General features: G+C 42.4%; 1 protein-coding gene across 6 annotated transcripts in view; it reads left to right on the top strand.

Annotated features, from left to right (window-relative positions):
• Nucleotides 1-13,743, top strand: part of SASH1 (SAM and SH3 domain containing 1) — a 264,800-nt gene that overhangs the window by 125,628 nt on the left and 125,429 nt on the right. For all 6 annotated transcript variants that reach the window (XM_081032321.1, XM_081032319.1, XM_081032316.1 and 3 more), the window contains exon 2: nucleotides 6,651-6,779. In XM_081032321.1, coding sequence (XP_080888447.1) covers nucleotides 6,735-6,779 — 45 coding nt within the window. In that variant the 5' untranslated portion in view covers nucleotides 6,651-6,734. The remainder of the gene's footprint in view (nucleotides 1-6,650; nucleotides 6,780-13,743) is intronic.

Genomic DNA, 13,743 nt, shown 5'->3' with positions numbered 1-13,743 from the left:
ACCGAGGATGGAATTGATGAGAAACAGATATGTATTCCCGTTGTCTTTGTAGTTCCAGTGATCTCATGGGCTCTGTTTTGTCCTTGCTTTTTCACACCCAGCTTCTTTCATAACTGCCAGACTGGCCAACCTATATGAGCTTAGGCGTGGTGCTAGACGTAGAGGCAGCAGGCTGTACAGACGGTTTCACCAACTGCCAGTCACCCGTATCAGCTGCACTTCTCTAATCCGACCTTGACCCACATGAACCTCAATAGGTCATGATCTGCAGGGTGAAGACCACTGCGGTTGCTTATCTATTTGGGAATAGGAAAGAACTTAGAACTTTTTATTTATACGTGTTTTTAATCTCATGTAAAATACCTTTTTTGGGTGTGTATTTTTAATATAAATAGTTGTACTAGTTGTAAATAGATATCGTTTATAAGTGCTTATAATTGTAAATAGATATATTTTCCTATGTAATTATACTATATCAAGGAGGTTCCCTACCCTCCTAATTTTTTTTCTGGTATTTATTGTTCCCGGTATTTATTCCCGCCCCGCCCCCTCCCCAGACTTTGGAAGACTGGCCTTCGCAGTAGTTGCTGACAGAGTGCTGGGAGGGAGGGAGTGGTGAGTACTGCCCGCTGTGTGGCCCTTCATTCTTCAGGAAGGGATTTATATTAACTGGAGGCCGCTGAGGCTTAACAGTGGGGGCCGTGGGTACCAAGATCACATTTGCTGAAGCAGGAATTAGGCATATGCTTTGGCAAGTTCAGGGTGTTTTTGGAGAGAAGGGAGTGGAAGATGTGAAAGCAGACGTCCGCCAGCCCCCTGCCAAGTAGATGTGCCCCTAGGGCCCTGCCTCACCACCAGCATGACCTCACATGTCCCTTTAGTATATGCTTTTGGTTGTTATGTGTAGTGAACTTTTGCCTGAGACAAACTGAATTCCAGCTCAGACCATCTGTAGAAATGCTGGGAGTGATACCTCAGAGGAAAGTATTTGAGACCAATTATTATATATTGTATTATACAGAGGGTGCCAAAAAAAGGTATACACATTTTAAGAAAGGAAAAAACTATTAAAATGACGCCGAGGGTAACCACTTTGAGCACCTCTTGTGATTGCAGAAGTCAAACGTTACTTGTACTCATCTTTTGTTATCGGTATATATTGAGTATTACAATTTTAATACAGTTTTTTCCTTCCTGAAGATGTGTATTCATTTTTTTTGGCACCCTCTGGATGTTTATTCAATGGATTTCTCCAGAATGATACGGCAGGATGGGATGATGGAGCCGTGCAAACAGTGACATCTCACAGCTTCAGTGAAGCTGAACAAGGAAACCAAAATTAGCCTTTTTCATGGCAGTAGCAATTTAACTTGAAAGGTTGCTGAAAATGTTTATCACCTCAAAATCTTGAAACAAGCTAATTAAGAATGAAAACACATTGTGAAGTCGTTCAAGAAATCAGTTAGGCTTCATTAATGATTTCTTTTAGTGGATTTATGTAGAGGAGTCAATATTTATATATCTATCTCTATCCCTCTCCAAAGCAACAGTGAGCAATGTAAATATAACATATAATTTGTATTGCATCAAAAACATCGTATATGTACTTACTATGGACGGAAAAGGTAGAGACACACTAAACAAATGAGCCCAGAGTCTAGTCTCTTTTCTTCCTCTCAACTTTGGACATTCAGAGCAACACATTGACTTTTCCCTTGGGGCTGTGTCTTTATACATATTTAAAATAGCGGGACCACAAGTTTATTTGCATTCATTTGCATGTATTCTGCATATAGCAGTACAGATTACAATGTGTCTCCTGGTGTTTTCAGAGAAGTTTTCTTCTTTTTTCCCCCCTTAAGCCTGTCAGGATATTCTAAACCATGAATGCCATCTGGGGAAAGAAGAGATGAAAATAACAATAGTAATGATACAAATGCCTCTGTTTTCATAGTACTTTTCGTGTTCACATTTTCCAGAGACAGAAGTACACTGGGATAAATATCAGACATACTGTTAAATCAATTGTTGAGAGAATAGTGCTCTGTTTCTTTTCTTCTTGACTCTAACAGCAGTCTCCCCAGTTTGAATTGTTTTGTACAATAACCCTTATCTTTGTTTTTACGTTGGTGTATAAAAGATGGCTATTTGGTGTATAAATGTGTGCTCTGGTGGCGTGGGAATCTTGCCCAAGTTTGTCTTCCATTGAAATGACACTGGTAGTTAGTGGGACCATAGATTTAATTGAAGTCTGCACCAGGTGAACTGGATGTTTATATGGAACGAGGCTGTGACCTGATTCTGGGATAAGAAAAGGGAAGAGAACTTGAATTTTCATGTATCTCTCTCTCTTTTCTCTTTCACTTTTTAAAGACCGGAATGGGAAAATTCTTTTAAAAAGATAATGTGACACAAAATTTCACAATCGACTTTAAAAAAGTTCTTCTGAGGAAATAAAGTTTTCCCCTGTTCCTAAACTTAAACTAGTATTGCTTCGGCGTGATGTATACGAGCCAAAGGGGAAAAATGAGAAGTGAAACAGATTAGGCAAGTAAAAAACTCTAGAATGGAAAATTTAAACACCGTAAAAGGAACAAAAAAGGAGTCCGTTTCAGTGTTTTCATAATTATGTTTGTTATAATAAACGTAGGCATACTTTAAAGTTACTACAGTTGGAAGTTTATTTTGGAACCTCAATGCCTCTAGACATTAGCATTGTAGGGTGTTGAGTCAGACATGAACTTCCCAATCCAAAAGGAAAGATGGGTACTAGGTGTGGTGGCATGAAATACAGCTGTGTTATTTAGATTTCCTACAGACTAGTGTTGCAGATATTTTTAGTAGAGGTAAATATTTTCACTGAATAGGTCTGTACCATCTCAAGTAAGAACACGTTGGATAGGAATGATACAGAGGTTTTCAGATAGTCCTGAAAGAGCATAGACTCTGAGTGGATGAGCAGAAAATCATCATGTGGTTGGTTCCTTGGCTGTATTTGATTGGGATGGAATCAGTTCTTTTCTTCGGATAGCAGACAAGACCTACTTTTTAAAAACATACTTTTCAAAATTATTTTGCCTTTCCTGGCATTTAAATCATCAAGACGGATGAAAAGTGCTAATTATGGGCACATCTGCCAAGCGATTTGGAAACTCAGAGAGGCAGCTGTGCCACCCTGGGCTAACTGATCACTCTGAGCACCAATGAGGATGGGATTTTGCAGCCTAAGGCGGGTGTGAGATGTCTGCCGTCTTTGGCCGGAGTTGAGTTAAACAGCTGCTTCTTTCTTATGAGCAACAGATACATTTTTGAGGCCCCCAAATTACGAGAGTTTTGAGTGATTGGGAGCGAGGGGTAGGGAATTAAACTTTTTCACTAGAAGGAAAAATGTTTGGTCGACAGCTTAGAAACTTTAGAACTGAAGTGAACAATTGGTTTTGAGCGTGTTGCCTAAGATATCTGAGAGAGGAGAGAAAAAGAGAAAAAAGTGGAACAAAGTTATATCAATAATTGTTTTTAAAAGTCTTTTGAAGAGGCCTTGATGTACTCCAAGAAAATGGTTGATTACAACAAGTCATACAGTTCATAAACATGAATGAAGGCTGCTTATTTTTGAGAGAAGCCAGAATTCAGGATTGGAGGACCTTGGTTTGGACAGTACAACTCTGAGGGCCTCTGTAAGGGGGGTGCAGGTGGGAGGAGAGGGGATAGACAGGGAGAGACAGAGAGAGAGGTTAATTTCAATTAAGAACTGCAAGCCATAGGAAAGAAAGGTGTTGATATAACACTTTTCACAAGTCCACTCAGGTATTAGAAGATGTGGATTTTGTATTTGGTCAAAGGTGGCAGGTATGTTTCATTTCCTGGATGGATGAAGGCAGAGAAGTTTCTGGATGAGGATAAATAACATGTTCTTGAGAGACTCAAACAATTCTAGAGAGTCCAGGATCTTCCAGGGCACCCAGTTCTGGGAGTAGCAGGATTCGGACGATTATTCATAAAAATGGGTTGTCAGACCTAGTTGTTACAAGTCCTGTGTCCTGCACTTTCTTGGTCTTTCCCGGTACATGCTGGGGGCATGAGCTAAGCAAACGTGAGCTTCTTGGAGAGCTTTGGGATGGCGGAGGCTTTGTTTCTTTGAAGTAAGCAAACATCGCAGGTTAATAGAAGGCAGAGGCCCTGATGCAGATGGAGCCCAGCGGCCTCGGAGCTGTCCAGGTGCCTCCCCACTGGTGGAGGCTGCTGTGGGCTTGAGCCCTTGTCTCAGCAGGCAATTTGCTCTGAGTCCTGGCTGTAGTAGCTGGTGGCTGGATGGGAACAGCCCTTCTGCCCTCCCTCTTTCCTAAAGATTCTTCCAGTACTTTCTCCTGGTATTGGGACTTAGGCAAGTGGGGTAGGAGAGGGCCTGCTTTGAGGGGAAAGCCGCCATGGTAGGGGTTGTTTGTTGCTGGCTGGCGCCTCTGGTCCTGCCACTCTGCAGACCTCAGCATTTTTCTCCACCTGGCTGGGATTGGGGAGTGGAGGTGAAGGGCTCTGAAAGCCAGGCTGGTGAGGTTGGGGTTTATTTTGTAGGATGGGTAATGGGAGAGGAATGGATAATTCTCAGGGGAGAGAGACCCGATCAGATCTCTGTTTAGTAGGGTCACTTTGGTGGCTGGGTCAATGGTAGGTTAGGCAAAGTGGGGAAGGAGATTGGAAAACTACTTTGGAGTTTGTGGATGTTTGTGGTGTTGCCTGGGGGCGGGGGTGGGTGGGCTTGAGCTGTTGAGTTGAGACGAGTCAGGGCAAACCTTAGGATCATTTGAATTACCATGATTTATCTATATGTCAGGAGCCTCACCTTATGATATTCTGGCCTGGCTCCCTCTTTCCCAAGAGTGATTCTCTTTTCAGGCAATTCCTTTCCCGAATACAGGAAAGCACAGACTGGTAGGGTTATCGCTTCTGTGCATTTCCTCAGAGGCGCCGCAGCCAGTTTCCATCTTGGCTGATGCTATTTCCTAGCTGGAAACTTGGCAGTAAACATTTTGAAGAGCAGGGGAGGCTTCCACCTTTGCTAGACTGTCCACCCCACCTATTGTCTCAGGGAGGGACTTTTACTCAGACCTATTCAAATGTTTAAACATCTTCCTGGCCTCATAAGAGGACTTCTCGTCCTAGCTCTGTACTGGGGACTTCGAAGCCATTGCTGCAAACATAGAACATCTTAATGGTGGGAAGGAAGCCTCTCTTTTCAAAAAACACTTCTTTCAGTTTCTGTTTCTGCACTGATTTCAGTTCTGTGAAGTCAGCAAATGAAGAAGTCGGTTAGAGGGGACTTCTTGCCTTGACCCAGACCTCCTGACCAGGGCCTTCAGGTCTTTAGGAGAAAGGCTTTTGGAGAACTCGTAATTCCCACGCCTCAATTGCAGCTACGTGTGCTTTTCAGTATTAGACATCTGTGTGTGATGTGCTAACATGAATTACACGAGGAGACCAGCCCGCGATCTGTAAAATAGAAAATGTGTGTGCACCTTTCAGATTGTCTAAACGTTGTCTTTTCCTTGGTTGAATTGGTAGGTTTATTTATTCATACCAAAAGATGTGGTGGGAGGTGAGAAGGGGCAGGGGAGGTGATTTTCTGAATGAATGATTGAATGAATGGCTAGAAGAAATGGCACAACTGACAAATGGACGCACCATTTCTGCTGTCCCATATGTATGTGTTCGAACATGTATTTAGGACTCAAATCCCCTAAAGGAAGACTATGGTTTCAAACATTATCTTGCAGGGAATAGCATTAGCTAAATAAGCTTTGAGCGCTTACAATGTGCCAGGTGGAGTATGAGGGGTTAGGTTCTAAGTGTTCTAGGTCACTTCATGACGCCTCCCTGTGAGATAGGTACTGTTCCGAATCCAGCGTTGCCAGAGGTTAGGAAACATGTTGAAAGTCACTGACCCAGAAGAGACAGTGAGCTAGGTGTGAACCGAGGCAGGTGGGCTCCAAAGCAGCTTCCGGGCGCTTCCCTGTAGAGACAGATGTGATTCCTTATTTATGTGGGTGAATTTGTAACGCGTACTCTTGCATCTGTGCTTGGAATGACTCCACTTTTCGGAGGGTCTCCTAGGAAGGTATTATGGTTCAGGTGTGTCCCAGATGCAGCATTCCTCATTGGTTCCTGAATTCTCGGGTTCCAACCAGAATTTCTGGGAGTGGCATCCTGGCATCTGGATTTCTCAAAAGCTTCCCAGGAGGTTCTGGGGCCGCCCCAGGCCCAGTTGGGCTCTAGGGAGTCTCGTATTGACACAGTACCTCTGCTGACAGCACTTCTTGGGGGTTTCTTAGACGTGCCAGGCAGGCAGAGGTGTGAGTTTAAACTGTGGCTTTGGTACCACACCACCGCAGGCTGGAGGCCTGGCTTCTCGGCTTGTCAGCCCTGCCATCCTGGGGCTGGTGGTTAACTACATTGAGCTACTGTATGTCTGTACAGTGAGGAGAGGGGTCCTGTGTCCAAGGACTATACCAAGGATTAGGAGATGTCACATGTGCCCCACTTCATAACTACGGGCTGTTACTCCTATAAATGCTGTGGAGAGGGAGACCGGATGACATGGGGCTTTTGCAGGTGACTGACCGCCTCTGTTCTTCTCCCACCCTCCTCGCCCTCAGGACGGCTCCCTGGGCAACATTGATGACCTGGCACAGCAGTATGCAGACTATTACAATACCTGCTTCTCTGATGTGTGCGAGAGAATGGAGGAGCTGCGGAAACGGCGGGTCTCGCAGGACCTGGATGTGGTGAGTGGGTGGCACTGGGGCTGTGTCCTGCCCAGCAGCTACTCCTGTCTGAGCTCCTGCTCCAGCACCCCCTCCTTGGGCCTTCTAACGGTCCCAGCTGTACGCGGAACATCAGTTAGCTGGCTGCTGCGCTAGTTTGGGGTAAAAAATTCAGATCCCTAAAGGATTAACCCAGTTTTGCAGATATCAGACATGTGAATTAGTATTGGCTGGGGCAATATCATCAAATCTTTGTATTCATTAAAAGACTGGATTTTTTTTTCTTTTAATTTAAGGGAAAAAGATGTCTTTACTGTTGGCCATTGTATACAGTACTACATTTTTATTGACTTTTAAGCCCAAAGGATGTCTAGGCTAGTTCTTTTCTCCTTCCCTCCCTTCTCCTTCCTCTTCTTCCTCCTCCTGCTTCTGGAAATAAAGTGAGATTTAAAGAAGCAAGAAACCATTCTAATCTCCCTTCTAGCAATAACCACATTGGTGTTTTAGCAGATATCTCTCTCTTCAGTATTTTTTCTGGGCATTTTTATATCAGCAATATAATCCTTGCTTTTTTACTTAACATTTTACTAATAGTTCTCTCATGTTATTAAAACCTCTTTGTAATCACCGTTTTTCACGGCTGTATTCTCTTCTCTCACTCAGGTGTATCGGAATCCATTTGACTGTTTCGTAAAGATTTTTGTGTGTATGATTGTCGGAGCATTTGAACTTGCATGTGATATATAGTAAATAAATAGCTTAGGTGCTCTTGAGATAATGGATACATGTACTAGTATTTCCATGTTGTGCATTTGTTATAAAGTATCTTACTGAAACTTCTCCATTTATTAATTGAAATTTGCTACATATGTTATACTTGTATTCACTTTGGTTCAGTGCTTTTCAAATTGTTTTGTTTCACTGTGGCGACCTCAAGACCACTTCAGGAATGGGGGGCAGAAAAAAAGGCTAAACCCCCATGCCTCCTTGTCCAGACCACCTTCTTTTCGAACTTCTTTTATATATCAGGGGACTCCATGGACCTGTTCTAAAGTAGATATTTGAAATGTGTATCTTTTTAAAAGAAAAATAAGAGTTTAAAAAATGCTGATGGACTTTAATCCTTTTTTAAGAGAAACTTTCCATAAATCTACTTAGGATAGGAATGAAAGAAAAACCCCAATAACTAGGAACAGATAATTCTTTTATTAGGAATTCCTCTTATGTTATAAAGGACCTATTATATAAAGGACCCATCAGGTGGTTTAGGCGCCACTGCTGAATACTCTGCAAGTGGACACAATCCATTTTGCCCTAAGTAATATGCTGGCCTTTTTAGGCACTTTAATTCACGACTGTCAAATAATTATCGATTTTATTTCTTTTTGCTCACTGAGGTAGCAGTTGGCAGGGGTGGGAGTTAGTATAACGGAGTCAATTGAAGCTGAGAAGCATCAGTTCGGGGCCGATGAGAGCCTGATACCATGGCCCAGGCAGACACATGGGTGTCTTCATTACCAAGGACTTCTTTCCTATAACTTTGTCCCCTGGCTTGTGTGAATGGTGGGGTTATTTCTTTTCTTTAAAGAAAGTGCTACCTTTCATAGCAAAAGACGCCTCTGCTCTGTTAAAATGAGTCTCTCCTGTTGGGGCATAGTTGATGAAAAGCTTTCCTTTTGGCAAGATTACCACAGTACAACTTAAATATTGCACTGAATTGTTGAATGTTACAAATTTGACCTTGAAGGATAGTCTGGTAACATACTTTGTGGCCTCCGAGGACATTTTACCATTCAAGGAAATGATTGCTATGAATCAGTAGATGATCCTTGATGCCACACTCAACTGCTGTCCCCAAAATTCTAGCCGGTTAAGATTTGGGGTTGCCATAATCATCCCCTGGTGTTTGGGAACCTCAGAAGTCAGCTTCTAGGCGGGATGGGAAGCCTGACAGGCAGTGGGATAAATAACTTCTTCCCATTTAGACAGATGGGCTTAATTTGGTGTGCTCTGTTCCAGAGCTGCAAAAGGCAGTCTGGGGAGAAAAAAACACCACATGAGCTTAATTAGTTCTCATCAAAGGTGCTAAAATGTGGTGGTGGGTAAAATTGATGAGAGCTAATTCGAGCCAGGCTGGAAACACTCTTCATCCTTTAAACTGTAGTTAGTAAGAAAAGTAAGATCCCCAGTTGACACATTCAAGTTCTCTTTGAGATTCCAGGCACGTTGCCCTGGTAAACGGGAGGTCTCCAACTGGTGAAGGCCAGAGTAGATTGCCGTGTGTTTCACATGTCATTCGCATGGCTCAGGACTCTAGTTGTCCGTGTTAGACATGTTTTAAGGTCATCATTCAGACGATGCATGCAACACTGTCGACTTACAGAAAATTCCCTCTGGAGGTCGTGAGATCATCACAGATTGAGTCCGAATGGGAACTCATTTCTTGAAAAGCTGTAACTTGCAGTCCATAATGCTCCCTTTTAGTGCATCAGGTTTCACCTGTATTTCTAGACTTTGAGTTCTGCCTTCAGACAAGCCGACAAACTTCTCTGCTCTACTGTTGGAGCAGCTTCGGGTCTAAGGACCTGCAGCTTAATTCATTCTTTCTGTGTTAGTAAGCAGCCCTGTCAAAGCTGAATGTGAGATGGCTTGGAGAAAAAATAATCTGTCAAAGCACTAAGAGGAAATAATAACATATTAGGAGCCAAAAACATTTTACAGTGACAAAAAATGTAACATTGAATTTCTTGTATCTGCTGTAGATAAAGTTTAGAGACAACCTTGATTTATAGGGGGTTTGGGGTGATGGGTTAAATCAGTTTGATGAGTTTGTTTCACTTTTAAATCTTGTGGGTGAATTTTGGGGATCAAAAGAACATTCTGTAGACAGAATACATATTCAGATGTTGTGTTTTGGCTTTAAAAAGCCCAGAGATGCTTTGTCCTTAAGAGCTAATGACATATCAACTGGAGAACAAACAAACCAAAAAGATACCCTGCCCACAGAGATGCTTGACTTAACCCTGAAAAATAAAAGGTTTTGATCATTATGTTAGTAATTAACTTCCTGGACTGGATGTCGAGCTACTTTTCCAGGACCTAATCACCCGGCTCCTGACTGGAATAAAGCACGTGCTTGATAAAGTGTTTTGGGGGCCAGTCAACTAGTTTAGATGAAGGCAACAGAGAGTACAGATGGATGAAAATTCAATAGTATAAACAGGGATTATGATTTCAATTGATAACTACGGTGAGAGTTTTTATTTAGTACCAAATGGGCCCTAAAGGAACAGTGTGTTTGGACCGCAGCCGGGGCTTCTGCTGGGGACTTGATCATTAGTGCTTGTGGACAGCAGGGAAGTTGCCCATATTTCCACACATTTGGCACATGCCTGAGTACCGTGTGTGTTTTTGGCTGTGAGAAGCTGCATTTGGAAATGACAGCAGCTTTTCAAGTCCATAATGGCCCCATCTCTAGTGATGCTAAGTTTGACATCTGTCCAAGTGACACTGTGGCCAGGAAAGGGACACACGCAAGGTGGCCTCTTATTATCGGCCATATCAGCTTCCTCAGCATCTTTGAGATTGAATCCGCTTGCGCATTGGCAGGAAACAAGTTTGTGTGGTTGTTGGTGTGGTACAGCCCTGATGTAGAAGTCCCCATTTACAGTGGGATTCTGCTGACTACATCAGCCGAAGCCCGGCCTGGATTCTGTCCCAAATCATTATCACACCTGTGTTGGCATGAAGAAACAGGAGCCCAGGCGGAGACCCATCCAAATCTTTAAGGACTGGGAATATAAATGAAAATATTGATATTATCACAGAAAAATGTGATACCAGAGCCATTGCCAATGGTGTAGGAATAATTCTGGGGTCTAATTATTGTTCCTTGCACTTTTCGTCAATTTGATCTTTCCAGATATAATCCTGAATGAAGAGGCAGTAAGAGTCGTGTCTCGTGATTTTGGGGGATTCCTTGGACTGTAGCACTCCCACCCTAGGCCCAAGTCGGCGTCCTAGCTTCTGGGCTTGTTGCAGTGGCAAAAGGGTGTGAGAAACACTGGTGGAAAGAAGCTGGGGGTGTCGGACAGACTTGGGTTCAAATCCTGCCTGTTTCACTTTGCTGGCAAGTTGTATAATCTTTCTAAGCCTCAGTTTCCCCATCTATAAATGGAGGTAAAAGTGTCTCATAAAGTTATTATGAGGATTAAATGAGGAAACCACTATAAAGTACCTGGTACATCATTGTAACTGACCTATAACTGACTGTTCATTTCTTTTCCTCCCCTTCTATTCCTAGTTCAGAATTCCTGTAGTAACATAGAAGAGTATCTGGTTTTTTGTACATCATTACTATTTTTTCACAGGAGTGCAGGTTTTTTTTTTTCTGTTGTTTGTGTTTTTAGTTTTTATTTTGGGACATTTCAAACATGTATAAACAAGGTAACAAACTCCCTGTGCCTCTTACCTGGCTTCAGCAGTGGTGGGCATTCTGCCATTCTTATTTCGTCTTTACTCCTCACCGCTGCTTGGTTATTGTTATTTTTTAAAACTTCTTTTGTGAAGTAAATTTATATATTGAAGTGCACGAATCCTAGCTGTACTAGCTGTATAGTTGTGTCAAGTGGACATAGCATGAGTTAGAACATAACGATCGCCTCGCAACATCTCCTCAGATCCCTTCTCAGTAAATCCGGGTTTAAGGCCAGGGATTTTTGTCTGTCTGTTGTGGTCAGGACTGTATTTCAGCATAGAGAACAAATAATACGCGGCACATGTAGGTGCTCAGTAAGTATTTGTTGAATTCGTTTATGTATGTAATTATTTCAAAATATTTAATGAGTGTGGGGCCTGTATCTGAGATTTTGCCCTTCCAAAACACACAGATAAAAATGTGTTCCCCATCCAGAGAGGTCACAGTTTAGTGGGGGCATTAGCCAGGTAAACCGATGATTAATAATGCTGTGCAGGAATACAGAAGACAGCCGCTGACCCAGTTTAGGAAAAATCAAAGAAGGCTTCCTGAAGGAGGTGATACCCAGGCCCCATTGTAAAGAACACAGAAGATGAAGCTGGTGGTATGCACAGTGCAGAATAATTTAAGTCAGAGGTCACAGTTTGTAAAACGGTCAAAAACTGAGAGAGACAATGTGGCTTTTATGGCCCATTGAGAGGTTTGCCGTGACTGGAACCTAAGGAATAAACCATGTGCTGAAAAAAGTTACATGCTGTTGTTTTCAGAGGTCCCTGGATTATTAATGATATAAAAACAGGGGATGTTCTTCTGATTCATCACCATTCACAAGACAGAACAAAAATAATTGCTGTTTTGCAATAGTTGACCTGCTGGGCCAGGGTGAACTTGTGACATGCAGACATAGTCCAGTCTCTGTGGTTTTTCTTGTTTGTTTGTTTGCTTAGTTTTACTGGCTACTCTTTTGTTATTTGCTAGAGACAGCAAAGCATGTGGAAAACTGGTTTCCTGTACCTTTGAGCTCCCTAAATATTTGAGAAACTAAGGCAAGCAAGGTTGGCCCCACCCCCCATAGGTCACAGGTGTTCTGAGTGCGTGTCCCTGGAGCATGTCTCTGGAGCATGTCTCTGGAGCATGTCTCTGGAGCATAGCTGCTCAGGAGGCAAGCATTACTGCCTGGATTCTTGTTCTCATTATTCACAGAGTAAGAATGTGATCTGCATTGTAAATTGTCCTGCGTTTAAATATTCAATTGCTAAAGTCCAGTTGTTGCTCTGAAACGTATTTATTTTTCGTTTTGTTTCATTTTGTCTGAACTGATTTGTCGGAACAGACATCATTCGCGAGCTCCGGGCTACTGTTGATTTGCAGATTGCAATCAGAAACAGTGGGCATTAGATGGTGATTCTGAACTACACTCTGCTGTGGGATTCACACACTTGATGTCAAAATACACTGAGGCATTATGTCTTAAGCCAGATGGTAATACAGTTCTGTGCTCTCACTCCTCTCAGACAAAGTCCCGTTTGTAGTCGAATGCCCAGGCCCAATTTAGTCAGCATTTTTTGTACATTGCACCGCGTTAACATGGACATAAGCAGATCTCTTGGCTGCCAGATTTGATCTTGGCATCTCATACCTCTCGTAATTAAGGTTTTTATTATGCTTACAATCAATTTAGGTGAGCTTCTATCCTCTTAGAGACCTTTGTAGACCTCTGTACAATGATGGAAACAGATTAGATGTTTTATGTGCGATATGATAGTCCACAAGTTGAGAGAGCGTCATCAGATTTTTTATGGATCAACAACATCAGCCTCTTTTTCTGGTTTTGCTCCTGAACATTTAGAAATGACTGATTTTTGTTTGTTTGCAGTTATAAAGCACAGTATGCCTGGGGGATTAAAAACCAAAATAGCATCCTGCTTAAAATACAAATGCTTGCCAGAAAGAGGAAAATGTCTGAGCTTTGTAGTAGTTTTCATTTACATACAACAGAGAATTCCTAAATGTTAATCAAATTGACAGTGACTGGGGACACCAGCCAAGGAATTAAAATAAAAGGGGCCTCTTTGATGGCAGAATCTGGGCTTGGCCAGGACTTGGGAGGGGAAGAAGCATCTGTTTCTGGAATCAGAACCTTTCAGAGTTGAGTGAGGCCCAGGCCAGGTGCCTTTTTGGAGCCCTGGCATGTTAAAACCATGTTACCAAACTGTAGTACCATCTAAATGTTTACGTGTAACAATTACTAACATTTCTAATGCAGAAGATTACAGTGTAATTTATTTGTGCTAATTATAGTTAATTTGTAAAACACAAGAAGCGTGTATGTCTTGACGTGGGACAAAATGTAAAGGAGTGTGATGACTATTTCCTTATTTTCATGCCGTAAGAGTGAGTCTCTGTGGCTATATCTATGATGTCAGAAATCTAAACTTGAAGCCTTTGGTGAATGAAGACTGAGTGGCTCAGGCCAAATGGTCCACCTGCCGCCAAGGCTTGGATTGG

This window comes from Rhinolophus hipposideros (assembly GCF_964194185.1).
Source record: "Rhinolophus hipposideros genome assembly, chromosome: 3".
Classification (NCBI taxonomy): Eukaryota; Metazoa; Chordata; class Mammalia; order Chiroptera; family Rhinolophidae; genus Rhinolophus; species Rhinolophus hipposideros.
Note: the sequence above shows the minus strand (reverse complement) of the source record. Positions and strands in the feature narration are given on the sequence as shown.